Source organism: Physeter macrocephalus, chromosome 11, assembly GCF_002837175.3.
Source record: "Physeter macrocephalus isolate SW-GA chromosome 11, ASM283717v5, whole genome shotgun sequence".
In the NCBI taxonomy this organism is placed as follows: domain Eukaryota; kingdom Metazoa; phylum Chordata; class Mammalia; order Artiodactyla; family Physeteridae; genus Physeter; species Physeter macrocephalus.
In genome coordinates, this window is record NC_041224.1 from 182,289,380 (window position 1) to 182,314,966 (window position 25,587).

General features: G+C 63.8%; 1 protein-coding gene across 1 annotated transcript in view; it reads left to right on the top strand.

Moving 5' to 3' along the window:
- The first annotated feature begins 14 nt into the window (after window positions 1–14).
- Window positions 15–25,587, top strand: part of MTA1 (metastasis associated 1) — a 39,930-nt gene continuing 14,357 nt past the window's right edge. The window contains exons 1-6 of the mRNA XM_024131077.3: window positions 15–142; window positions 14,262–14,329; window positions 18,799–18,892; window positions 22,052–22,102; window positions 22,500–22,626; window positions 22,747–22,810. Of these exons, the coding sequence (XP_023986845.1) occupies window positions 115–142; window positions 14,262–14,329; window positions 18,799–18,892; window positions 22,052–22,102; window positions 22,500–22,626; window positions 22,747–22,810 (432 nt within the window). The 5' untranslated portion in view covers window positions 15–114. The remainder of the gene's footprint in view (window positions 143–14,261; window positions 14,330–18,798; window positions 18,893–22,051; window positions 22,103–22,499; window positions 22,627–22,746; window positions 22,811–25,587) is intronic.

The following is a 25,587-nucleotide window of genomic DNA, read 5'->3' on the forward strand; positions in this document are numbered from 1 at the left end:
CGCCCGCCCGCGCCCCCGCGCCTCGCGCCCGCGCGCCTCCATTTTCCCGGCCGCCCGCGCCGAGCCCCGCGCCCAGCCCGGCCCAGCCTGCGGCCTCCGCCGCCGCCGCCGGACATGGCCGCCAACATGTACAGGGTCGGAGGTAAGGCCGCCGCCTGTCCGCCCGCCGCCGCCGCCGCCTTTATGCGCCGCGGGCCCGACCCTGCCACCCCGGGCCCCGCCCGCCCCCCCCCCCCCCCCCCCCCCCCGCCGCCGGCCCCCATCCCCCCAGTCCTCGCCGGGTCCCCATCCCCCCCGGGCCCCATTCCGTCCCCCATCTCTCCTCTCCTCCCTGCCTCGGTCCCAAACCGCCGCCCCGGGCCTCGCCATACCTCCGCCCGGGCCCCCTCTGCACCCCCTGCCCGGGTCCCCCGTCGTGTCCCTCCCTCCCCCATTTTCCCTTCTTCCCCTTCCCTTCCTCCGCCCGCCTCCTCATCGGCCCAGCCCCCCCATCGGCCCACTTCTGGTCCCCTCCCTCCGCCTCTGCACCCCTCCCCCACTGCACGCCGTCCCGGCTGGGCCGTCCTTCCCCCTCCCCCGGCAGCGCTCACCCACTCTTCTGCACCCCACCCCATCTCCTTCCCCTCCCCCCCTTTCTGAGCAGCCCGTTCCTCCACCGCCACCTCTGCCCCGGCCATGCACCTCCCAACCCGAAGTGACCCCGTGGGCCGGCCCTCATGAGCCGGTGCGGGTAGTGGCCGAGCGGCGCACCAGGGAGGCGGGGGCTCTGCCCACCTGTTGGGGGCCGACCGTGTAGCCTGTTGGGCCCTGGCAGAGGAACTGTGGAAGGCTCTGGAGTCGCAGAGCATCCTTCTTGGCCAGGGACCTGGCGGGAGCCCCCGACCCCGGAGCAGAGCAGAGCACATGGTCTGGGGCGGGGGGTGCTGGCTGCCGTCCTGGGAGCGGGAGTTTGGGGGCCGCAGGGGTGTGGAGTGCCCACCGGGGCAGGCAGGGCTGGCTCGGGTGCTGGGGTGGGGAGTGGGTCCCCTCTGGTGTGGGGAGCCCCATGCGTGGGAGCCCAGGGGCGGCTGAGAGCTACCCTTTGGGCCGGGCGTGTGCTTCGGGGCTTCCCCTAGCAGGGTTCCCTCTCCGGGTCCTCAGCAGCCTGTGGTCACCCCGAGCATGCTTTTCTAAGACACCCCCAAACTTTTTGCTGCGTCCTGTTTCCCCAGCCCAGCAGGGAGGTGCTTTGCCAGGGTGCAGAAGGGGCAGATGGCCCCCTGGTTCGGGGGTCACTGAGCTGGCTGAGGCCCTGGGGGGGCTTCCTTCCTGGGCTGTTCGTCCTCCCATTTGGGCCCCAGGAAGCCGCCGGCTTTGGGCCTTGCCCCACTTCTTGGGGCGGGGGCTCCGGGAGGCTGTGCCGCGGGTTTTCCATGGGGTTCTGAGCTGGTCTTTCACAGGGAGGGAGGTGAGGTGCCCACCCTCTTTGAGACTTTGAGATGCTCACTTGCCCACCTTTGGTGGAGTGTGTCAGGGCTGAGGATGGCGCTGGCCTCGCTTTCCAAGTCTCCTCTGTCCTCGGTCTACACTGTCGCTGGCCAGGTGACCCCGAGTGCCAAGCCAGCCTTGTGACCTTGGGTGTGCACCCCCATCTGTGCAGTGGGTCAGTGCAGCACCTGCCCGGCCGTCAGGCCCTTCCTTGCTCTCTCTGGCCCAGAGGTGGTCATGGGAACGGGGGCCTGTACCCCGTGTAGCACAGGCCCCTGGCGGACACCTGTGGGGAGCAGGCTGCAGTGTAGGGGCCCTTCCGGGAGGGGCCTGTTCAGTTCCCAGCCTCGCCGCTCCAAGCAGGAGCCGGCCATCTGGATGGAGGCGGGAGGGTCACCCCCAGGACCGAGCCGCCTTCTCCACCCTGGTAGCTTCGGCCTCTGCCTCACCCCAGCTGCGCAGCCCTGGGCTCCTGCCTCTCTTGTAGCTGCCCGTTCAGTGCTCCCCGAACCCGTGCCCTCTTGGACCACCTTTCCGCAGCGCAGACCCCTCCTGGCCTCCTGCGCAGCCTGAGGCTCCTCCTGTCTGCCCACCCTCCAGCTCGCCCGGTGCCCCCTTGGGTTTAGCCAGCCAGAAGCCCCTTGGTAGGTGTGGTCTTACCTCCCATCCCAGGCGCTGGCCCTGCGGTCACATCGGCATGCTGAATAAACGAAGCAGTGTCCGCAGAACGGAGGCGCCCAGCTCCTGGATGGAGGAGACTCGGAGGCCTGCAGGAGGAGGTGGCGGCGGCGGCCGGGGGCTGGAGGCCCTCAGCTGGCCCCTGCTGCGCTCTCACCTGCTGCCAGGCACTTCTGCCAGCCCCTGGCTCGGTGGGTGGGACCCCCCACGTGCCTGCCCGTGGGGGCTGGTTCCAAGGGGAGCTGTCCCTGCCCCATCCAGGCCGTGGATGCCCCGATCTCCACTTTTGTCCACTCCTTGACATGTGGGCTTCAAGCCACCTATCTGGCTGCGAAGTCAGCGGGGCCTGGCCACCCTCAGACCTTCTCGTGCCTCAGTTTCCCCACGGTGTTGACCAGGATCTCTGTGTCCTGCGGTGCCTCCTCCAGGGGAGGGGTGTGCGTGTCCCCCCGAGGGTGTCCTGGAGGCCCTCCCAGGGCCTGCGCTGCGGGACCGCTTCCACTTGGACTCCCTCTTGGTGCCTGCAGCTCCGTCCCCGGTTTCTGTATGGAATCCCAAGGCGCTGTCCCGTGGGTCTGCAAGGCCAGTGGTCCCGGTGGGCGGGGTGTTGGCAGGCCGGCATCCTGTCCTGAGGTGCTGCTTGCTCGGGGTTGGGGGGCGGTGTCTGCATTTCTCAGGGCCCGGACAGAGGAAGGTACGCCCCTCTCTTGCTGGGGTTTGGCCCTGCCTGGGCAGCCTGCTCTGGCCGGGGGAGCAGTGCAGGAGCAGAGTCTGGGAAAGCCCCCCTCCCCGCCGCCCCCGTTGTCTCCACTCAGGACGCCCTACCTTTTCCAAAGGTGCCAGACTCAGCCAGGAAAGTACAAGACACCCGTTCAGTTTGGGTTTCAGATAAACAGTTTCTTAGCGTAAGTTTGTACCGAAGATCGCGTGGGAGGGACGCACACTAGAGAGTAGTCAGCAGAGTCCAGCGTTCTCTGGGTGTCCTGCATTCTACCTGGCAGGCCGTCCTGAGGCCCTGCCAGGATGTCTGGGCGGGGCGAAGGCATGGCTGCAGCTTTGTGCCAGCTGACCGGCTGGGCGGAGTGGGTCAGCCTGGGAGGGGACAGGGCCTGGTTCTTCCCGGGGAGGCGACCCAGCCTGGACAGAGGGTTGCTGTCGGCGGCGACAGCAAATGCGGTGGAGGAGGCCTGGACGCGGGTGGCGGGGTCAGGGTCCACGACCCCTCTTCCTCGGGGCTCTGCGTGGGGAGTGGGGGCACCTGGCCAGTCTTCTGGAGCCAGCTGTGGACTGAGGGCACCACGGGCACCTCTTTTTGTCTCTGTCCGGAGACGTGCTGTCATGCTCCAGGACAGAAAGTGAAAACCGACAGCCAGGAGCCACCCGATTCCGCGGTCACTGGGGCGGTGGGTGTGTTTTTAATGGGCGGGCTGCAGCCATCTCCCCTCAGGTCTCGTCTCTTTTTTTTCTTCTGTCATTGTAAGAAATTAACTCCCATTCTTTTGGGTCGTTGATTTTTAAAAATATATTTTGAAAAGGTGATAGGAACACCCTAGTCCTCTGGGCAGCTTGACAGTGTCTCCGTTGCCCCTGCTGTTTTTGTCTTTGTCATCTGTATCCTGTCCTGTTGTCAGAAACGCTTCTTTGTTTAATTTTAACTTTTGCCTAGGTAAGACATCCACACGCGGGAAAATGCCAAACTTGTGTGGGGCCGGCAGGGGCGTGCTGGGGCAGATGGTGCCGTTCTCACGTGGCGGGGCGGGCACCCCTGCGGTGCGCAGTGGCCTTCCCAGGGCGTCCGGACGTGTGGACGTGGGTGCTGGACGTGCGGGGCCCGAGGGGTGGCTTGGGTGAGGTCGGCACAGAGGCCCCTCCTCCCGGCTGCCTCCCGCTGAAGTTCGGGGCCGAGTGAGGGTGGTGGGGTGCCCTGAGGCCCCCCCCGTGACCCCCAGCCTGCCTTCTCTCAAGAGTTTGATGTTCTACACAATGTCCTGTCCTCCTGCCTTCCGTCTCTCTGTCTGCCCTGCACCCCTGTCCGTCTGTCTTCAGGGAGCAGGGGGCCCATGTCCGATGGCAGCGGGCACAGCCTTCCCGGGGCTCTGGGGGCCCCTGTGTGGACGGACGAGGGTGCTGGTGCCGTCTCCACAGCCGGGGGGTCCAGGCTGACGTCGGGGTGCGGTTCCTGGGGAGGGCCTGGCGGGCGGGGCTGCCGCCCGTTGTCGCACACGGGCCGGGCCCCTGCGGCCTCCCCGCTCCCGGCCAGCGGGACGCGGGTTCGAGCTGTGCCTTCTCGTGGGACGCCTGCTCTCCCGGCCCTGCAGCGCCCTGACCCTCTCCTGGCTGCGATTCGTGGGCTGCCTCAGGAGATGACCCTTCTGAGCAGCGGGTCTGCTCCGTCTCCCCTGCTTCAAACTGCTTAGTGGTTCCTGCGGTGGGGGGTCAACTCCCAGCACCTTCGGGGCCCCGTGATGTGGCCCCGCCCTTGGGTGGCCCCCCACCGCCCCTGACCGGGTCCTGGCTCTCTTGTCACTGCGCGGGGGTCCCAGCTGGGCACGGGCCCCTGAGACGGAGGCCCAGGTCCCTGTGGGTGACGCGTGTGGCGGTGGTGACCCGAGGTGAGGACTGCTTGCCTTGGGAGTGGGGGGCGTGGCTGCGGCACAGCCAGCGGGACCCCGCGCTCGGCACCCCTGGAGGGCAGGCCCACCGCTTCCCTGCCCTCTGCAAGGCGGGGGTCCGTCGGTGTCGGGCAGAGTGGGCTCCTCGCGCTGCGCGGCGGGGCTCCCCTGGCGGTCGCAGGAGGTCGCCTCTGAGAGGCGGCCGCACCCCGCGGGAGGGGACTGGGTTCAGCCCAGGGCCGCGGGGGGACGTGCTCCGGTGAGCTCAGCCGTGGGCACTGGCCGGGCTTTCCCTGGTGTGCGGGTGAGGACGGCTCTGTCCCTCCGTCTGTAGAGATGTGGGGGACACCTGCCGTGCTCAGGCCTGGGGCCCGGCCTCTGGCGCCCGCGTGACCAGCCCTCAGCCTCCACCCTGTGCTCCAGCCCCTGGAGGGAGGCAGGGTCCGGCCTCCGTCCGGGGGTGGGTGTGTGTGCACGGGAGGCCTGGCTGGGGAGGTGGAGCCGCCGGGGCCGGGACAGAGGAGCAGGAGGGGGCCCGCGTGCAGACGGCCTGGCTCTGGGCTTGGGGGGCGCCCAGGTGTAGCAGGTGAAAGCGGACGTGGTCCTGCAGGGTCAGGAGTCTGGCTTCCTCAGGCGCCCCGCCGTTCCCGCTGCGGGGTCCCCAGCCCCAGGGGACCTGGTGGGAGTCGGTTCTGGAGGGATGCTGACAGGGGTCTGGCGGCCCTCCTGGGGTGTGCGCCTGTGTTCTTGTGGGGCCTCTGTCCCCGCTGGCTCCCCTCGCGCGGCCTCCTGGCTGTGACCAGCTCGCCCACTTGCTCAGCGGACACATCCTGTCCAGCCCATCACTCCTCACGGATCGTCTTTGCGAATCCGCCATCTCCCTAAGGTTTATGTGGAAGCAGTGGAGCCGCGAGGGCTGGGTCCCCCGGCCTGCTGAGGACCATGCCGCTTGAATTTTTGAGCTTTTAGTTGGAGATTTCGGTGTTTCAAGTGCCCCCCAGCATAGCCGTGAAGTGCGTCCAGCGTCCCTAAGGGCAGGGAGGCTACGGGCCCAACACTCATGAATGGACGATGCGATACGTACCAGATACGGTGTCTTTAAATGGATACTCACAGAGGACAGGTTATGTGTCGATCTGCTGATGAAAAGGTGGCCCGAGGCTGCTGGGGCCCTGACCCTGGGCTCCCCCTGGGGCGACGGCTGAGTTCAGGACGGTTCGGTGTTAGTGGTGACATTAGGGAACATCATTACTGAGACAGACGGGAATGGCTCGTGTGTATCTTTTACCTTTAAAGTTAGGTCTATGGAAGTACACTTTTCAACACCCTTTTATGTGTGCGGTTCTTTGATTTGGGCAGACACACACCGTTGCGTAACTGCCGCACACGCTTCCACGTGTGTGGTCCTAAACAGGCCAGGAGGGGGAGGGCAGCGGTTAGACTGCTTCCATGACCCACGAGTGTCCCTCTTGCCTTCTCTAGTCAGCCCGCCTGCCCCCCCGCCAGCTCTGGCAGCCCCGATCAGTCCCTGTTGTTGCAGAGCCCCTTTACAGGGTGTCATGCAGCGCGGCACGCCGGCTTCCTTCATGGGGTGCAGCGCGTTCGGGACTTGTCCTCGTGTCGGTGGCTCATCCTCTGCTTGCTGAATAGGTTCCGTCGAATGGACTTACCGAGGTGTATGCAGCAGCGAAGGGACATTGGGGTCGGCTCGGTCCCTTCAGGCTGCTGTAACGAGGCATGAGCCAGTGGGGGCTGGTTAACAACAGATGCCAACTTCTTGCAGTTCTGGAGGCTGCAGGTCCCAGGCCAAGGCTCCAGCAGCCTCGATGTCTGGGGAGCTCTGTGGCGTCTCCTGTGAGAGCACTCACCCCACTCCGGGCCCCACCTAAGCACCTCCCAAAGGCCCTGCCTCCAGATGCCATGGCTTTGGGGTTAGGATTTCAACGTGACTTTTGGAAGGACCTGATGTTCAGATCACAGCTGGGCCATTTCCAGGTTTTTTTTTAATATAATTTTTAAAAAAAATTGTTTATTTTATTTATTTATTTTTGGCCGCGTTGGGTCTTCGTTGCTGCGCGCGGGCTTTCTCTAGTTGCGGCGAGCGGAGCTACTTTTTGTTGTGGTGCACGGGCTTCTCATTGCCGTGGCTTCTCTTGTTGCGGAGCACGGGATCCAGGCACGCAGGCTTCAGTAGTTGTGGCTCCCGGGCTAGAGCGCAGGCTCAGCAGTTGTGGCGCACGGGCTTAGTTGCTCCGCGGCATGTGGGATCTTCCCGGACCAGGGCTCGAACCCGTGTCCCCTGCATTGGCAGGCGGATTCTCAACCACTGCGCCGCCAGGGAAGCCCCTATTTGCAGTTTTGGTGGTGGAGGGAAGCCGACCGTGAACACCTGTGCTCAGCTTTGAGTGTGAACATATGTTCTTATGGGTGTTCCTCGTGGGTGAAAGTGCCCAGGGGCGGGGTTGCCTGGCGGAGTCGCCTGTCCGCCGTGCAGCCTCATTACTTTCCTGTGCTCCCGGCAGCGATGCTGAGGGTCCTGGGTCCTCTGCACGGGAGTCGGACTGGCACACAGGGCATCTCACTGGAGTTGTGATTCACGTTTCCCTGTGCGTCCGTGCTGCTGGCCATCTTGCCGCGTGTTTACTTGCCATCCCTGTGCCTTTGATCAGGCGTCTGGACAAATCCTTTGCCCGGTTTTTAAAATTGGAAAGAAGCTTACTGTTGAGTTGTGAGAGTTTCTTTTATATTTTGGATTTCAGTTCTTTACGAGACACGTATTTTGCACATTTTCTCTTTTGTAAAAGAGAAGTGTATGAAGTCTGCCTACCCCAAGGTCACAAAGATTTTATCCTGTTTTTTTGTAGCATTTTTATAGTTCCAGGTTTTACCTGCAAGTGTATGACCCGTTTTGAGTGCATTTTCTTGTGTGTGGTGGAGGTGATGGTTCTCGGGTCCTTCCCCTTTTGCGTGTGAATGTCCAGTTGTGCATCTCCACCTGTTAACGTCTTGACCGCCCCCCCATCTCCAGGCACCTCGGTCGAACCTGTTTGCCGTGGTTCCCTTTGTTCCTCCTCTTTTCCATTGACGCAGCCGTGCTTGTGCCAATCCACGCCGTCGGGATTACTGTAACTTCACGGCAAATCTGGATCAGGTGGGAATCCTTCAACTTTTGTCCTTTTTCTTTTTCTTTTTGGTCGTGCCACGCAGCTGGCGGGATCTTAGTTCCCTGGCCGGGGATTGAACCGGGCCCTCGGCAGTGAGAGTGCAGGGTCCTAACCACTGGACTGCCAGGGAATTCCCTGACTTTGTCCTTTTCCCAAATTGTTTAGCCTATTCTGGTGTCTCGGATTTCCCACGTCAAGTGTAGGATTGGCTTGCTGGTTTCTACAGAAAAAGAAACGGTGGAGTCTTGATTGGGATCACGTTGAAACTATGGTTGAGATCAGTTTGGGGGAAAACTGGCATCTTCACCAGGATCGAGTCCTCTGCTCCGGGCACTGGCAGGCCTGCGGCCCACTGCCTGTTCCCCTGTGACTCATGAGCTAAGAATGGTTCCTGCATCTTTAAATGGTTGAGGGAAAAAAATCAAAAGAATACTTTAGGACACATGAAAATTCCGTGAAATTCAAATCTCAGTGCCCATAAATAAAGTCGTGTTGGAACGAGCCGTGCTTGTGCGTTTGCGTGTGTCCTCTGGCTGCTTTGGGGCCTCAGTGTGGTCGAGCGGTGGTGAGGTCACCTCACTTGCTCACCTGCCCACCTGCGGTGCCGTCGTTGCGAATCACACCCACGTGTCGTAACTCAGCAGCTCGGAGCCCTGTCTGCGTCCCCGTCCCCGCCGAGCGAGCAGGGCACCCGGGCTTGGGAGGTGGTGGCTTTAGGGGCGTGGGCGCTGTGCCCAAGGGACGCGGTGTGTGTGGGTGCAGCCGCAGGGCTCCTTCACGGAAGTTCGCGAACCGGACAAGAGCCTCCAACAGAGTCTGCTCGCTTATCGGCCGGGCAGGCGAAGCCGGTTGCTGGTGGTGACGTCATTTAGTCGTGTTGGTGGCAGCTGGCCGAGGAGCAGCCTTTGGGAGGCTGGTTGCCCAGGCTGAGGGGCTGGGAGTGGGCACGGGGTGCGCGGGATGGGCTCCCCGCGAGGAGACCGGCCTCTGAAGAGCTGCCGGGACCGGGCACAGCCGAGATGTTCAAAGAAGTGGGGAAAATGCCAGCCTCGTGCCGACTGAATTGGGCTCTACTAGGACGCTGGGTCCACCCGGCTGGGCTCAGGGCGGCCACAGGGCGGCCAGGGAGATGGGGGGACATCGTTGCCGGTGCGGCTGCCAGGGCTTTGCGGGACAGGTCAGCCTGGATCACAGCCCTCCCAGCACAGCAGCGTCCAGTCTGTGAGGCCTGATGGTGCGGAGAGGCGAGGGGCTGGCGTCCTGCTGGTTGCACTGGGTCCTCCGTCCTCTCCCGTCCTCGGACATCGGGGTTCCTGGTGCTCAGCCTTTGGACTCCGGTTCTCAGGCCTTTGGACTCCGGCTGATTCTCACCACTGGCTCCTGGTCCCCAGCCTGCAGACGGCAGATCATCTGACCTCTCAGCCTCTGTACCCACGTGAGCTGATTCGTAGGACACGCTGCTGTATGTGCGAACAGAATTCGGTGTATGGAGCAGAACGGGGCTTGGCTGGACACCTGGACAAAGCTTGTTAACACATCAGGTACCCGAAGCCCGTTGTCCCTCGGGCTGCTTGTCAGCAGGCGTTCTGTGCAAAATGTTGAGTCTCGCGCTTCACCCAACCTGTTGTGTCAACAGTGAGCTGCACTTGACCTCGAGGAGTTAGCCATCATCAGTTCTGTGAATTTTTATCAGAAGTGGAAGCTGAGGGCTTCCCTGGTGGCGCAGTGGTTAAGAATCCGCCTGCCAGTGCAGGGGACACGGGTTCGAGCCCTGGTCCGGGAAGATCCCACATGCCGCGGAGCAACTAAGCCCGTGCACTGTAACTACTGAGCCCCCGCGTGCTGCAACTACTGAAGCCCGCACTCCTAGACCTAGCCTGTGCTCCACAATAAGAGAAGCCACCGCTCGCCACAACTAGAGGAAGCCTGTGCGCAGCAGCGAAGACCCAACACGGCCAAAAAGAAGGTGGAGGCTGAATGTCTTGACTTGGCCTGCCGTGCGGCAGCGTGAGCGCGTGGCGGCGGTCAGATTTCACTGTGGTTTCTTAAACTCGGGGCAGAAGTCAGAACTTTTCAGAATGAGAAGAACCACTCCCAACCACGAGTATCAAACACTGAGTGCCTTTGGAAATTAGTTTTTGCTGCATACTTGATAATGGTCCTTTATGAATTCATCTGAAAATTACAGGAAATGGCACTTACTGCAAACTTCTACTGTGGTACATTCATTTTGGTGATGACTGACATTGTTTGAATCACAGAGCGCTTTATACAGTTTCTTACTGTCAGATGTTAAAAGAAGAAATGGGAGGGCTTCCCTGGTGGCGCAGTGGTTGAGAGTCCGCCTGCCGATGCAGGGGACAGGGGTTCGTGCCCCGGTCCGGGAGGATCCCACGTGCCGCGGAGCGGCTGGGCCCGTGGGCCGCGGCCGCTGGGCCTGCGCGTCCGGAGCCGGTGCTCCACAGCAGGAGAGACCATAGCGGTGAGAGACCCACGTACCTCAAAAAATAAAAAAAATTAAAAATTAAAATTAAAAAATAAATAAATAAATAAAAATAAAAATGGAAGAGGGTCAAGGTTGTTTCTTACCTTGTTTGAGTTGTATTCTAACTCTCACTGGGTATTTTCAAACCTAATTATTATTTTTGTGTATTGCCTTGACACTTTTGACAGGCCCGCGTACCGCAAAAAAAAAAAAAGAGAGAGAGAGAAATGGGATCTCCATTCGGACCCAGATTTGCATCGGGCATGTTTTCTGAGTTCAGACCACAGTCCCCGCGGTGTGTTTTGGGCCGCAGTGCAAGTGCGAAGGAGGTTTCTGTGTTTCAGAAGCCACTTAGCTGCCTTGAGGAGCTGCCCCACCATCTGTATTGTGTCACCTGCTGCAGTTCTGGGTCAGCAAAGCCGTCACACTCATGGCTAAGTTTAGTACAACTAAAGGATATACACCAGAATCAGCAAAGGTAAAAAGGTCAAGGCTTCCAGCTGGCCTGTCCCAGGGCCACAGATGGTGAGACCACACGCAACCCGGTGTCCAGGGTGTTTATCCAGGTTGGTCACATGGCCATGGCTAACCATCGGCGTGGCTGGCCTTAGTGTCCAGCCCTCCGGAGGTCAGGTTGATCTCTGGCCCACCACAGATCACACTGTCGGCGTGGTCTGTGTGGCCCATGCCCCCAGGTGGGCAAAGACTCCCATCAGGCAGGACCCTCCAGGGGCTCTGGGGCGACCTCCCAGGAGCAGGCCAGGGGCCACACCTTCCTTTGGACATGCAGGGCGTGGACGACCCCGGCCTGCTGGGTTCACCCTTCACTGCACAAATGCTGAAAGGGAAAGGCCGAGAGAAATCTCGGAGAGTCCAGAACGAGAGTGCTCAATTAAAATTTCACGCTTGCAGATGGATATCGTCGTTTGGGTACTTTTTGTGCAGAAAGACATAGAGGCCGCGTCACGGGTCGGCGTTAACAGGGACGTTGCGATGGGTTTTCGTGATCCGGAACGTGAACTTGAGCCCCGATGCAGCAAGTTGTCCTCCCCCAAAACAGAATTCCTTAGTAGGCCAGGATTATCACAAAAAAGTATACTCAATTTTTATTGTTTTAATTTTCATTTCATTGGCAAAATGTTTGTGGTAACGTATCATGTTAATACCTAAGTGATATCTTCGGTTTAGCCTCTTGTCGTGCGAAGCCTTAAGTATTTACTCTGGCCCTGTACCGAAAACGGTTGACAGTCTGTGTTTTGATCCACCATATCTTATGTTACGGTTTATTTAGTTTTTGTTGATTTTTCTCAGCGTTTTGTAGTTTTCAGCATACAGATCTTTGCACGGAGCTCTTGATCTTTAAAGATCTGTCGATTGTTAAATTAATACTTCAGTACTTGTGAGCTATTGTAATTGGTACTTTTAATACACTATTTTTGTATCCTATGCGCTTGCTAAACCCTCACTCACTAGTTTTTCTATTGTAAGTGAAAGCAGGCTTATGGAGAGAGCACCACACGCCACAGGCAGAATGCAGTCCATCCCAAGGCAAGAGCGGCTCCTCGCTCATTGGTTTTAATAGCTTTTTGTGTACTCTGGGAATTTCTCTGTGGACAGTCATGTCCTCTGCATTTAGAGAGTTTTCTCTCTTCCTTTCCAATCTGCATGCCTTCCATGTATTTATTTTTTTCTCCTCGTGGCACCGACTAGGACCTGTGGGTGAGTAGCAAGCAGTGCAGTGGATCGACTCCCGTGCCCTCTTCCCGGCTTTAGGGGAGGGCACCGTGTTTTCGTCAGTAAACATGACTTCACTGTAGGTTTTTGGTAAACGTCTGCTAGCAGGCGAGGAAGTTCCCTTGAATTCCTAGTTTGCGTCAGAGGTTTTTCATTTTTTAACAAATCTATTTATTTTTTTATTTTTGGCTGCGTTGGGTCTTCGTTGCGGTGCGCGGGCTTCTCATTGCGGTGGCTTCTCTTGCGGAGCACGGGCTCTAGGCGCGTGGGCTTCGGTAGTTGTGGCTCGTGGGCTCTACAGCGCAGGCCCAGTAGTTGTGGCGCACGGGCTTAGTTGCTCCGCGGCACATGGGATCTTCCCGGACCAGGGCTCGAACCCGTGTCCCCTGCACTGGCAGGTGGATTCTCAACCACTGCGCCACCAGGGAAGCGCCTGTGTCAAGAGTTTTTATCAGGAATTGTGTAGGTTTCGTCAGCTCCTCTGCATCTGTTGAGATGGTCTTTCTTCTTTATTCCACTGCTGTGATTTCGACGTGTCCCCAGGTGACTCCCAGTGGTCGAGGGGCGTTGGCCCCTTGCTGGGCGGCCAGCTCCCATGTGCAGAGGTTGTGCTGAGAAGCTGTACTCGAGTCGGTGAGGGGCACGGCTCTGTGGTCTCTCGCGGTGTCCGGCCTCCTGAGCCACCGGGCGCTCCCTGCTCTAGTGCTTTCTGGGAGAGGTCGTGTAGACTGTGCTCAGCCTCCCTTCCGGGTTCGGTGCTATTCACCAGCGAAGCCATCTGGGCCGGGGACGGGGGCTCTCCTTTCCCTTCTTTCTCTGTTTGGAAGGCGGTTGCCTCTGTGCTCAGTCTCTTTCTCGGGTGTTCGGGGCGGCTTGTGTCTCCTCCCCCTCCTGCCTCTTTCTTTGTTCCCCACCTACCGAAGCACGAGTTACAGGCGGTGAAGCCCAGTCCTCGGAAGCCCAGGGCAGCTGCCGGCAGGTGTGTAGCTGCCGCCCGGGCGCGAGACGCCCAGTCCCCCGAGCCCCCCGCCGCCCCGTGTCCAGGGCACCTTTCCTGGTGCTGCCGGGACTCTTGCTGGACGCAGACCTGCTGTCTGCCTGTCTGCCACCCCCTACCCTCCCGGGGGAGCGTTTGGGTGCTTTCCAGTTCCTGACACGCAGGAGTGTGTGTGAAATAATTATTTCAGGTTTAATTTGCTCTTTATCTAGTTTCTTAGAACGAAAGCTTGGATGATTGATTTGAGACCTTTTTATAAAAACTCTTTAGTTGAGATAAAATCTGCGTGTGGTAAAACCCGCCCGTCTGGAGTGTATGGTCCGGTGAGGTGCAGCGTGGCCGCAGTCGCCCTGAAACAAGCTCGTGCCGGCCAGCCCCTCCCTCAGGCCTCTCTTTGTCCAGCCAGCCTCCGGGCACATCCCTCCTGTGATCCCGCTGGGGTCTTCACCTCCGTCCGGGGGCACCTGGGCCGTGTGCACGTGCAGGCCTCAGCGGACTCCAGCCAGGACAGCCTCCTGGTCAGCTGTCCCCTGCGGGGCTGGCCTCGGGCTGTCCTGGGCTTTGCTGGTGGGCCCCCTGGCCTCCCGCTGGGGGCCTCCCTGAGCCAGAGCCCCGTTCGCCCTCGGGGGCATCGGGGAAACGGAGAGCACGTGTGGTTTTTCTGTGCGGGGAGCCTGTGCTGACCTGAGGTCTGGGGGACCCGGCAGGGGCGGCAGCACCCTCAGGACCCCGCTCCCCTCGGCGCCCGACCTCGTCCCGCCCCGGTGAGCTCCGTGTCTCCTCCACCCGGGAAGCCCCGGCCTCCGTTCAGCTCTTTTGTCTTTGGAGGGGAGGTGGTGGGACGCCGGGGCATGTGCACGGGGGGGTGTCCGGCGCCTGACAGCCTCCATGCCGACGTGGTCTCGGGCCGGCGGTAGCAGTGCCTGTGACTGTCCTTCCCGCCCTGGCGGTGCCGCTCTTGGGGCCCCCTCCGGGCCGGCTGCAGCCCCCGCGGCCCCCCACCGCCCCGCCTGAGCCTGGCCCCCGCCCACCACCGCAGACGCAGCCAGGCCGCGGGCGAGCGGGGCGGGGCGGCTCCCGGGCTGGCGCACTCGCGAGGCTGACGCGCTCTCGCCCGTTTGCAGACTACGTCTACTTCGAGAACTCCTCCAGCAACCCGTACCTGATCCGGAGGATCGAGGAGCTCAACAAGGTAGCGTGTGGCCCCGTCCCTGCTGGGGGGCGGGGGTGCCCCTCCCCGGAGAGCCCATCCCGGAGGGTCCCTGGTAGGGTGTTCGGAGAGGGTCTGGGTTGGACGGTCCCAGCCGAGGAGTGAAGGAAGGAGCCGCCTGGGCGCCCCAGCCCGAAGCTCCCCTGCCCGTCTCCCTCTCTCCCTCCACGTCTGCCGAGCGTCCTGCGCAGGCGCTTATGAGTGGATTAGGGGGCGGGGCCCCCGGAGCCCTCCTGGGCCCGGTGGGGCGCGGTGGGCGTGGGCTCGCAGGTTCGGAAGGGCCTCTTTGGTCAGAGGAGTGGGGGCGGACCCCCAACCCCGGTGGGGGAGGCCCCTCACCTCTCCTGCCGCCCTCCTAGTTGGAGGCGTTGGCGGGGGCCCTGGGGGCGAGGGCATCCGTGTGACCCTCCTCCGAGGCCAGGGCCACGGCGGTGCCCGGTCAGCAGGGCCCTTGGCTCTGCCGCTTCTCTCTCCCCTGGTTCCTGCAGAAGGGCGGCTGTGGACCCCCGCCCTGGAGCAGCCCCCGTCCCAGAAGCACTGTTGTCACTCGTGTTGGCTAGGGGCCACCTTGTTGTGCCTCCACGTGGCCGGCAGGGGACGAGCTGCTTTCCTGGACCTCAGGCCTTGGGGCAGTGCAGCCGATTCTCGGGACCAGGCAGGGTGGGGCGGGAAGGTCAGGGTGCCGGTCCCCCAAGGATCAGACTAGCCATGGCGGCACCCCGACCCTGCGGCCGTGCCTGCCGGGACCAGGAGATGGGTGGCGTGCCCGTGCCCCGAAGCCCCGGCCCCGGCCCGAGCGTGTCGGCCTGGCTGGAGTGGCCGGGGCTGGGGGCGGTGGCCGGATGTCCCGTGAGGCCACCACACTGCTGGAACCGGTGCGCTGGCGGGAGGGCGCCTGCTCACTGCCTGCTGGAGCCGTAGGGCAGGAGGGTGCGGCCCGTGCCCGCTGCAGCAATGGGAGCAGGCGTCTGTCCCGCCCCCCCCCGCCCCCCCAGGCCTCTGCGTGGAGTCATCCTGGCATGCGGGGCCATGGCGGCCAGTGGTCGTAGGGTGGCCACGGTGCCCTCACTCTGGCCGCGACGCCACGTGTGAGGGAGAGGCAGTGCCACCCCGTGAGGGTGGACGCAAGCGTGGGCACCAGGAAGCTCTGCCTGGTGGGGTGGTGGAAAGGGGCGTGGGTCCAAAGCACCCGAGAGCACGGATGTCTGCTATGGCCCTCGGGGTCCTCGGAGCCCTGCACCCCTACTGGCCTCCCCTCCCACCCCACGGGGCACGGGGGCTCCGTCCCGGCTGGAGAGGTGGGCGCAGCCCAGGCGATCGTAGTTCAGGCAGGGGCTGAAAACGGGGTCAGTTCGAGGGCTCTCCTCTGACGGCCCCAGGATGCTGGGCAGCCTCGTGTGCAGAGGGAGGTGGAGAGGGGGGTGCTCTCTGGGGGCAGATCTGAGCCGCTGGCGTCGCGGCCCAGCAAAACGCCTGCTCTCAGCCCGCGACCTGGACGGAGCAGGGAGGACGGCTTCCACCGTGAGATCCATCAAAACAAACGGAGGAGAGAGCTGATGAGGGCGCAGAGGAAAACTGAGGCCAGACGAGCCAGGGGCACCCTCAGAGAGACATGGCGGCCACTGTGACTGGGGAGACTCAGGAGTGAGAAGAAGCTCCTGGAAGTTACTAGCAGAAACTGGGACGAAAACACAGAGAGAGAAAACTCAGGAAAGTAGAGAGTCCTCCAACGGCCCAACGTCCAGTTAGTAGGAATCAGAGGAGACGAGGGCCCTGCAAGCAGAGGAGTGGCCTGAGAAAATGCCCCCACCCCGAGGTCCTCCAGAGCCACAGCCCCGTCCAGCCCCGGGGACAGCGGGCGCTCCGGCGGAGGGTGCCCTGCGGGCTGCTGACCAGCCCCCACGCCGCCCACCCAGAGCAGCGGGGGGCGGCGCGGGGTACTGGCGGGGCCCTGGAGTGGACCCTGGAGTGAGCGCTGAGGAAGCGGGGCGTGTAGGCCGGGTCGGGGGGTGCCGGTGGCTCCGTGCTTTTTCTCTTTTCTGTAAATGAAAACAAGTCTAAAATGAGTTTTCTTGACGAAGCCGCAGCCGCTGTGTCTGCGTCCCTGCGGGGCTCGCTGCCCCTCCCGCGAAGTCCGGCTCTTTTGAGCCCCTCGGAGCCCCTCCACCGGGCCGTGCTCGACACCAGTTCCCCCAGCCCTCCCGGGACTCTGGGCTTTCGTGAGCTTACAAAGTAACTGTCGAGTTTTCTCCTTAGAACTTTGATTGGATATATGTGCCATTTACGTTGTTTTCATGAAGAGTTAAATCTTTACACTACTGGAGAAAATTGCCGTTGTGAAAGAACAGGAAAAGGCCGACGGGGGCGTGAGAATGGGGGTGCGTGGTGGGGGCAGACCCTCGGGACGGGCGTTGGGGGGTGCGGCGTGGGGACCAGGCTCCGTGCGGGCCCTCTGGGTGCCAGCCAGGCAGGAGAGGCCCAGAGAGGACCAGAGGGCAGGCGGAGGCCTCCCGGGAAGCATCTGTCGTGGGATCAGAAGCCAGGTTTTAGGGAGTCAGGTTGGACCGTGGCGTGTGGGAGTCTCCGAAAAGTCCAGCAAAGGACGAAAGGCAGACGCTGCTGACCCCAGTGGGACATCTCCCCACACCCCACTTTGTCCTCCGGTGGGGTCCTTCTGGGGGGCCAAGGACCCCAGTCTGCCTGCACCCGAGCCGTGGCCACCCCCAGCCTTGTGGGAAGGCCCCCTGCCGTCCTGCCCTCGCTCCGGGGCCGCTGAGCCGGCCTCCGTGGAGACAGGAAACGGGCGAGGGTGCCCTGCAGTCGCCCCAGCTTTCCTCCCACAGGCCCTTTGGGACCCCAGCCCGGGGAGGGGGACACAGGCAGCTGGAGGAGACACGCGGGTGTCGTGAGGGGTAGCAGGGACCCGGGCAGAGCGCCGGAGGGAAGAGGGCTCTGGAGTCCCCGGTCCCCAGGCCAGGCTCGCAGAGCTGAGGTTGTGCAGAAGCACGCGCAGCCCCAGGGGGTGCGCGTTCCCAGGGGCCCCTGGGCGGGGCTGCACCTGGTGCGCATCCAGGAGGGGGCATTGCCGCGACTCCGCGGGCCTGCTGGGGGGCCGCCTCCGTGGCTCAGAGACTCGGACAAAGCCCTGAAGACGCAAGGCCCAGGGGCTCCCAGAGGCCGGGACCGTGGCTGCCGCGTGACGCTCTCGCGGTCGTCCTTCTAGACTCTGTCCGGTTGCTTCTGTGGTCCTGACGCGGTGCCAGATCATCTCTGTCGTGTTGAAGGCCCCTCGTCGTTCCAAGCTCAGCGGACAGTCTCCAGGACCATTTCTAGGAGGCGCTTTTTGGTCTGGGAATCCTGTCTTGCAAAACTCTGGGCACCCTTGAACACTGCAGACGTTTAGGGGTCTGACACAGCCATCCCGACAAGCCGACAAGTCATGCTTCTAAAAACCCAGTCTTCACACGCTGAAGACGGACGCGTCACCTTCAGGCCCTCTCACAGTCCCTTGTTTTGATACTTGATTTCAGTTTTCCTGGAAGAATTCTTCATACTCTTTATATTTCTTCGTAGACTGGAGTGAGGATGGTTTTCATCCGCGTGCACTCTGCAGTTTTTGTGATGAACCTTTAAAGCAGCGGAGTTGATAGCACTTTTAACGTAAGCTCAGGGATGTGAAAAATTCCGAAGACTTTTTCTTGGGAAAAATTCCCGGCCTAATGGAATTTAATAACTAAAAGGGAAATACTTTTCATAAAGATAGTTTTGTTTAATGTTATAAATGCTGCTGTGCTATACTTTACAAAGATTAGAACTGTGATACAATCCTTGCATCGTCATTAAAAATTTTGTGAACTTGTCGATTAAGAAAAAACACGTTCTCGGTGTGAGGTTTCCACCCCGCGGGCTTCGTGGTGTCCTTGCTGCAGCTCGTCTGCCGTGTTCGTTGGACGCTCTGCAAGCCCGGGTCATCCCAGGCAGCAGCCGCCCCATCCTGGAGGCCGCCGCTTAGCCCCGCCAGACTGCCCTGCGTCTCGGAAGCGGATCCAGGCCTCAGGGCCGCGCCTCTCGCGTGCTGGCCGGGTTTCTGCTCGTGGGGGGTGACGGAGGCTCGCAGTCGTTGTCCTTGATCACACCCCCTCTGGTGCCCGAAAGGAAGGGGCAGCTCCCGAGGCCAAGGCAGAGCTGTCCTTTCTGGGGGCCGGGGTCCACCTGGTGTCCTCAGGCGGCTCGGGATAGGACAGGAGCCGGGTGCAGACTCGGTTTAGGTCCGGTGTGCGTCCCTCCGTCGGCCAGGTTGCCGCTGCCCTTCAGGGCCTTCCGTGGGGCGTGGGCTCTGCGTGACGAGCCCGTCCCTGGTCACAGCCGAGGCCCCGTCTGGGCGACACCCCTGCGGGGAGCCGCAGGCCCGCGGGGGCGTGCGTCCCTTAGACCCTGCCTTGCTGTTGCAGACGGCCAACGGGAACGTGGAGGCCAAGGTGGTGTGCTTCTACAGAAGGCGGGACATCTCCAGCACGCTCATCGCCCTGGCTGACAAGCACGCCAGTGAGTCTCCCAGCCCACCCCTCCGGCCCGCCTGTGGCTGCCACCTCAGCCTCCGGGCGGGTGCAGACTGAAGTCCATGCATGTCCCTGGGGCCGCCTTCCTTCTCTGAGAAGCGACCCTGGCCGTGCTTGTCCTGGGGTGTGGCTGCTCTCACCTACCTGAGGAGTTTAATTTGGGGGACTTCCCAGATCCTTGGTTGCACCGCTCCTTGGATGGTGCATGGAGCGCCGGGCCCCGGGCCCCAGGCCTGCGGGGGGTTGTGGGGGGGGGAGGCCGCTCCCCTCCCGCTCTTGCCCAGGACAGGCCTCTGCGCCATGCACGGTGGATGCAGGCTGTGCGGCCGACCCTGAGGGAGCAGCCGGTTCTTTGCCGGCCTCGTCTGGCCTCACGGGAGGATGGGATCCCACCTTTGGGTTTTGGCCTCTGTCAGCAGCGTCCCTGTGGCACGCCAGTGGTGGACCCTGAGGCTGTGTCCAGAGGGGACAGAGATGGCATACAGTGCCTCTCAGCCTCCCACCCTAAAGCCTGTGCCCGCCACCCCTGCACTCTGGCCTCCGGGTGCCGAGGAAGAGAGGAAAAGAGCCGGGGTCTTGCGGGCGCACAGCCGCGTGGCCCAGCGGAGAGGTCCGTGCAGTCACTGGCCCTGCAGGTGTCAGCACGCGGGCTCCCGCTCATGCTGTCAGGACGCTGACGGGGGCCTTGGGGGTGGCCCTGGCGGTTGGTGACCTGGGGGTGTCGGTGACAGAGGATCTCCTCCCTGTGTCTGCTGCTTGGCCCAGAGCCACCGCAGCCCCTGCCCCTCGGCACAGGGCGCGCTGTGTCCACGGGCCCAGGCTCTCCTGCTCTCAGGCCCCCAGGGGGAGCCTGGCCAGGTGTTAGGCCCCGAGACCCGTGGGAGGAGGGGGTCCTGCAGAAGTGCTGGAGCTGGCAGGGTGGGCAGAGAGGCCCTGCGGTGCCGGCGGGGCTTCTACGCGCAGGGAAAGCTCGTTGCCGGGCACTTAGAGCCAAGCTGCAGGGAACAGGTGTCACGCGCACGGGGGGTGCCGCTCTGACGAGGCCGCCCGCTCCCACCAGCTCGCCGCATCTCAGTGCGGGGCCTCAGCTGTCTTCTCAGGAGTCTGTACTGGCTGCTCCGTCTCGCGGTGATCTGTGCAGAGACCACGTTTCTCGGGGTTGACTCTCCTGGCGTGCTCATCTGTGAGCTCGCTGCAGCTGGGGCGAGGCTGGTCCACCTCGCTGCCCAGGGCCTCACCTGGCATCAGGGCGTGGGTGTAGGGACACTGGGGGCCCTTCTGGCAGGAGAGGTAGAGACCCAGGGGAGCCCACGGCACGGTCAGATTAGCTGCTTGCGTTTCTTCTGGGCCTGGGGGCCTGAGGGACGAGCTTCCGCCCTGCCCCTACCAGGGCGTCCAGCTCCTGGTGCAGTACAGATGCCCTGGGGCCACACAGGCCTCCCCGGAGCGGTAGAGCCCTTGCTGGGGTCTCCAGGTCGCATTCGGCTCCGCCACGGCCCCGTCTCGAGGGGTGTGGCCCCTCCCCCAGCGCTGTCCTCCTGAGACCAAGGCCTTGCCCCGGGGGACAGTGGGCACAGGTGACAGGTCCTCCCTGGGACCCCCCAGAGCCAGCTGCAAGGGCTCGGGAGAGCCAGTAGGGTGTGTGAGCTGAGCCGGGGTAGGGTGGGAGCCCGGAGGCTGCCTGGACCTTGTGGGGAAGGCCCCCCAGCTCTGAGCCCAGGGCCTGGGCACCCTGGATCCCAGAGGGAGGGGCTTCTGCGCCAGGGGCCATGTGCTCTGGGTTCCTAGAGGCCAAGCGCCACAGCCCACGCTCGTTTGAGGGTCCGCTGGGGACGGGGCCTGGGGGCTGTGGGGAGGCTCTCTCCTGGTCTCCCTGGGGCTGGAGGTCGGCCTGGCCCAAGCCCTGGCCACCCCTGAGGCCTTAAGCGTGGCCCTGGGGTGTGCGTTCCTGGGTCCCTCCTCACCGTCGCTGATGGCAGGGAGCCCTGGTGGGCTGGGGGTCTCAGAGCCACCATAAGCTAGTGTCAGGACGGGGAGGGGCGGTGTCTGCAGACCTGGAACGGATGCCCAAGGGCCTGTTGCGGGCAGGGGCCAGGGTGGCTGCCCCCGGCCCCGGTCCCTAGCCGTACTGCGGGGCCAGCGGGGCCGTCGCCCGTGAGCAGGATGAGGTGTGGGGCTGGCGGGCCGGCTTCCGGGTGCTGGTGACGTCCCCGGGAGGGGCAGGGAGGTGCCGAGGCCAGCGGTGTGGCTGCTCAGGCCCCCGTGGCCCATGGCCCGGGCCGACCGGCCCTGCCCCCCTTCCCCCAGCGCCCCCGCCCCTCGCCTTGGCCTCGGTCTGAACTGCCGCAACCGGGGTTTGTGGGGGGGGCGGGGGTCCCCTGCCCAGGGGCACCAGGACTCCCTGCGGCCACCACAGGGGGGCAGCAGAGGGCCAGGGGCCTTGTGGTGGCCCAGAGCCTGGGGGGCTGGGCTTCACGCCCCTACCTTTGGGTCTCGGGGCAGAGGATGGGTTTCGCCGTGCGTCTGGCTTCCCCCGCCCCACTGTGCGTGACCCCAGACCGCCAGCGTGTGTTGGGGGGCACCCCAGCCCCAGGGCTTCATGTGCTGGGGCCCACGTCGTGGAGACCTTCCACAGCCCCACCGCATGCCAGTTTCGAGTTTCAGCCTTTCCCTGGGCCCATCCATGGCCCAGCCCTGGAGGTGTGCCCGAGGCCCCCCGGGTCACCATCCGCAGGCAGGAAGCACGCGCTGCTGACCTGGCCTTGGGACGCGTCCCCCGCCCCCCCCACCCCCCCGCCACCATGCTGTGGCTCGGCCGTGTCCCCCACCCCGTCCTTGCTTCTCCCGACTTCGCAGGGCCAGGTGTGTTCCGTGTGCAGGTAGCAGGGCCTCGCTGCCCAGGCTTGTGTGGGGCTCTGCTCGGAGAGTCTCGGGCAGCGTGGGCGTGGTGTGGGCAGGGGCTGAGGTCAGCTAGGCGGGATGTCCAGATGCTCATGTGTTCTCTGTCTTCGGCTGGGTGGTCTGCGGCCCCCTTGTCCACCCTGCTTCCCGGCCTCACAGCCCTCGGTCCAGGCCGGGCGGGGAGTGAGTGCCGCGGCGCGCTGTCTCTGACCCGCCGTCTGGGCGCTGTCTGTCTGTCTCACAGCCCTGTCGGTCTGCTATAAAACCGGATCGGGGGCCGACAACGGCGAGGAAGGTAAGAGCCGCCCCTGCGGGAGGGTCCTGGGGTCTGTGCGCCGGGCTGTCCGCGTGCCCGCGCCTGTGTGCCCTGCCGCGAGGTGGGCCCGAGGGGTTCCTGGCACAGGGAGGGCTGCGGGGCACGGTGGGTCCTGCCCCCCTGTCCTGGACGTGCAGCAGCTGCTGTCGCGCTTTCCCTTCTTTCTCTGACGTGCTGCTTCCCAGGCCAGCACAGGACGTTGTCCTCCTTCCTGTTGAGACGCCCGGGACTTCTGGGGTGTGCTGCGGGGACCTACACTGCCACCTGCCCCGGGTCCGGCTCAGGCAGGGGCCTCTGCAGCCAGTGGGTGGGCCTCTGTCCGGCCGCCTGAGCGTGTGTCTTTGGGACCAGCTCACAGGAGCTCTTTGTCCTTCAGGTGAAGCAGAGGAGGAAATGGAAAACCCAGAAATGGCAGACCTGCCCGAGAAGCTCAAGCACCAGCTGAGGCATCGAGAGCTCTTCCTCTCAAGACAGCTGGAGTCACTGCCCGCCACCCACATCAGGTGCCCGGGGGCCTGGGGCGGGCACGGGGGAGTCCCGCCACCCACATCAGGTGCCCGGGGGCCTGGGGCGGGCATGGGGGAGTCTGCCCAGCTCCCCTGACGCGCGCCCTTGTCTTGCAGAGGGAAGTGCAGCGTCACTCTGCTCAACGAGACCGAGTCCCTCAAGTCCTACCTGGAACGGGAGGTGAGGCCCCGACGCCGGGCGCGGGGCTGGGGGGGTGGGGGCAGAGGCGCGTGCTGGCTCCGCTGGTCTGGTCTGGGTGGGCGGGCGTTGCTGCTCCCGCCTCACGCCGGGCTCGGGCCCTTCCCCGCCCGTGGCGCCCCGAGGCCGGGCGCTGGCTCGGCCCTTTCCGGCGTCCCGTGCGGTCCCCACTCCTCGCACCTCCAGAGCGAGGGCCCAGAGTGGGCGCGACGGCGCCCGGGGGTCTGCTCTCCCCACCACCCCCCGCCCCCCAGGAGGGGCACGACTCGTCCTGGAGGGGACGACGGGACCCGAGCTGGCCGCCGTGGTCGCCCTCAGGCTTTCCCAGCGGGCGTGCGGCCCTGCCGCAGTCCAGGCCACCGTCGCCAGTCTTCGCTGGGTTGACCCGTGACTGTGTTGGCCGGGCGACCAGAGGGTTTCTGAGTTTATGAAATCAAAAACGTCAGCGCTGCCAGGGTCTGGGGCCAGGGCACCGACCTCCTCACCCCACAGGCAAGGGTGGGAGGGGAGCCACGGCGGCCGGTGCCTGGGCCCTGCTGTGACACCCGAGCTGCTCACCCTGCACCCGCGGTGACCCCCAGCGCGGGTGGTGCTTGTTGTGGGCTGTCCGTGCTGCCCACCCGGCGCCCCTCCCCCGAGGCGGAACGACTGAAAACGTCCCCAGAGGGCGCACGTGTGAGTCCTGGGAGCGGCGAGAAGCGTGTTTGGGGACAGTGGCAGGCCAGCGGGGTCAGGAGCAGCGCGGGCACGGGTGTTAGCTAGTGGGACAGGTCGCGGTGTAAGGGAGCTCCTGGGGTCAGGCGAGGAGTGGTTGTGGGTCCGGGGTCCCCTCCCTGCGTGTCCCCACGCACTGCGGGCTCCCCCGGGACCTGTGTGCGGCCACTCCGCAGCTGCTAGCAGAAGTGTCGTCGTCTGTGGGCGACGCTTGTTCTCGGCCACGGTCCCCTCCCCCGAGGCAGGGCCCGGCTCTTCCCGGGGGCCCAGAGGGGCAAGGTGGGTGGGGGGTCGGACCGTGGACCACGGTGGCAGCGGTCCCGCGAGCGAGGGCGAGCCCGGTGCCGTGGCCTCACCGAGGCCTGACTCAGTCAGGCGTTGGAGCACCGCCAGGAGGACGCTGCCTGGAGTTGGCGCTGAAGAGCCCCCAGGGCAGTCCGGGCTCCAGGGAGCCGCCGCGTGCCTGCCCACGGGACAGAGCAGGGGCCGTGGCCCCCAGGCGTGTGTCCACTGGGGGCTGCTGTCTGCAGTTTAGAAAGACCCCTTGGTGAGAGCCACACAGAGGTGGTGACGCGGAGGGACGGCCACGAGCAAAAAGGCGGCTGTGAACCCCTTGGCCTCTGGCAGGCGCGTGGGCCCTGTTCAGGGACCTGTGTGTGTCTCCTGGGCGCACGCCTCGTGTTTTCTGCTTCTCTCCGCTCACCTGTCTAGGGGTGGGTGGCTCGTAGCCTGAGACGGCAGGCGGCCCACTGGGGCAGCCTTCCCTCCCGGTCTGGGCGGCCCCGGGCGAGAATCGACTGACTGCGCCCAGGCCCGCCGTCCTGCTCGGGCCTCAGGGAGTCAGTCCTCGGGTGCGGGTGCGGGTGCAGCCGCAGCCCGCGCGGACCCGCACCCAGAGGAGCCCTCGGCTCTGACGCAGGAGCTGGCCGCCGCCCGGGGAGCAGGGGCCGCGAGAAGCAACCACAAGGGACTTAGAAAGGCGAGACGGGGACACGGGGCCAGGTAGAAGTTATGGCACGGGGTGCCGCGACCCTCGGTGTACACGGGGAGACCCCCGGGGAAGCCCAGGGTCGGCAGGCTGGTTTCTGCAAAGCAGCCCAAGCCAGCTAGACGCAGCTTCTGAGAAACAGCATCGGCACGTGGAGTGCCAGGCAGCAAAGGGCCAGAAAGGCCGGATTGTGCCAGTTGCAGCCAGAACAGCCTGGGCGCAGGCGTGCGGGGTGAAGCCAGGCGCCGAGGGAGTCAGTCCTCGGGTGCGGGTGCAGCCGCAGCCCGCGCGGACCCGCACCCAGAGGAGCCCTCGGCTCTGACGCAGGAGCTGGCCGCCGCCCGGGGAGCAGGGGCCGCGAGAAGCAACCACAAGGGACTTAGAAAGGCGAGACGGGGACACGGGGCCAGGTAGAAGTTATGGCACGGGGTGCCGCGACCCTCGGTGTACACGGGGAGACCCCCGGGGAAGCCCAGGGTCGGCAGGCTGGTTTCTGCAAAGCAGCCCAAGCCAGCTAGACGCAGCTTCTGAGAAACAGCATCGGCACGTGGAGTGCCAGGCAGCAAAGGGCCAGAAAGGCCGGATTGTGCCAGTTGCAGCCAGAACAGCCTGGGCGCAGGCGTGCGGGGTGAAGCCAGGCGCCGAGGCTGAGGGCCGCAGCGTGCTGCTCCGCTGACAGCTCTGGGCACCGAGTCCAGAACATTCTGTAACGTAGCCCCCTTTGTGTACGTCTCCCATGACAACTGCACGAAAACGGCACCCTCTTCTCAAAGGACGTGCCCAGAACCTGTCAGGTTCATTCCCCGATGCCTTGGCGTTTTTGTTGGTGTTAAATGCTCTTGTAAACTCCGTTTTCCAACTGTTGCTGCTGGTGGGCACGCGGCAGTTTGGGGAACTGGTCCTCCAGCTGCCTCACCTGCTCTCTCAAGCCTGCTGACCTGCCAGCTCTGTGTGTCTCCGAGCAGATCGCTGTCCCTCCTGACGGTCGTCCCCTCCTGTCTGCTGACCTCCCGTGAGCGTGGCCGAGGGCGCTGTGTACTGACGCCGCCCCGTGTGC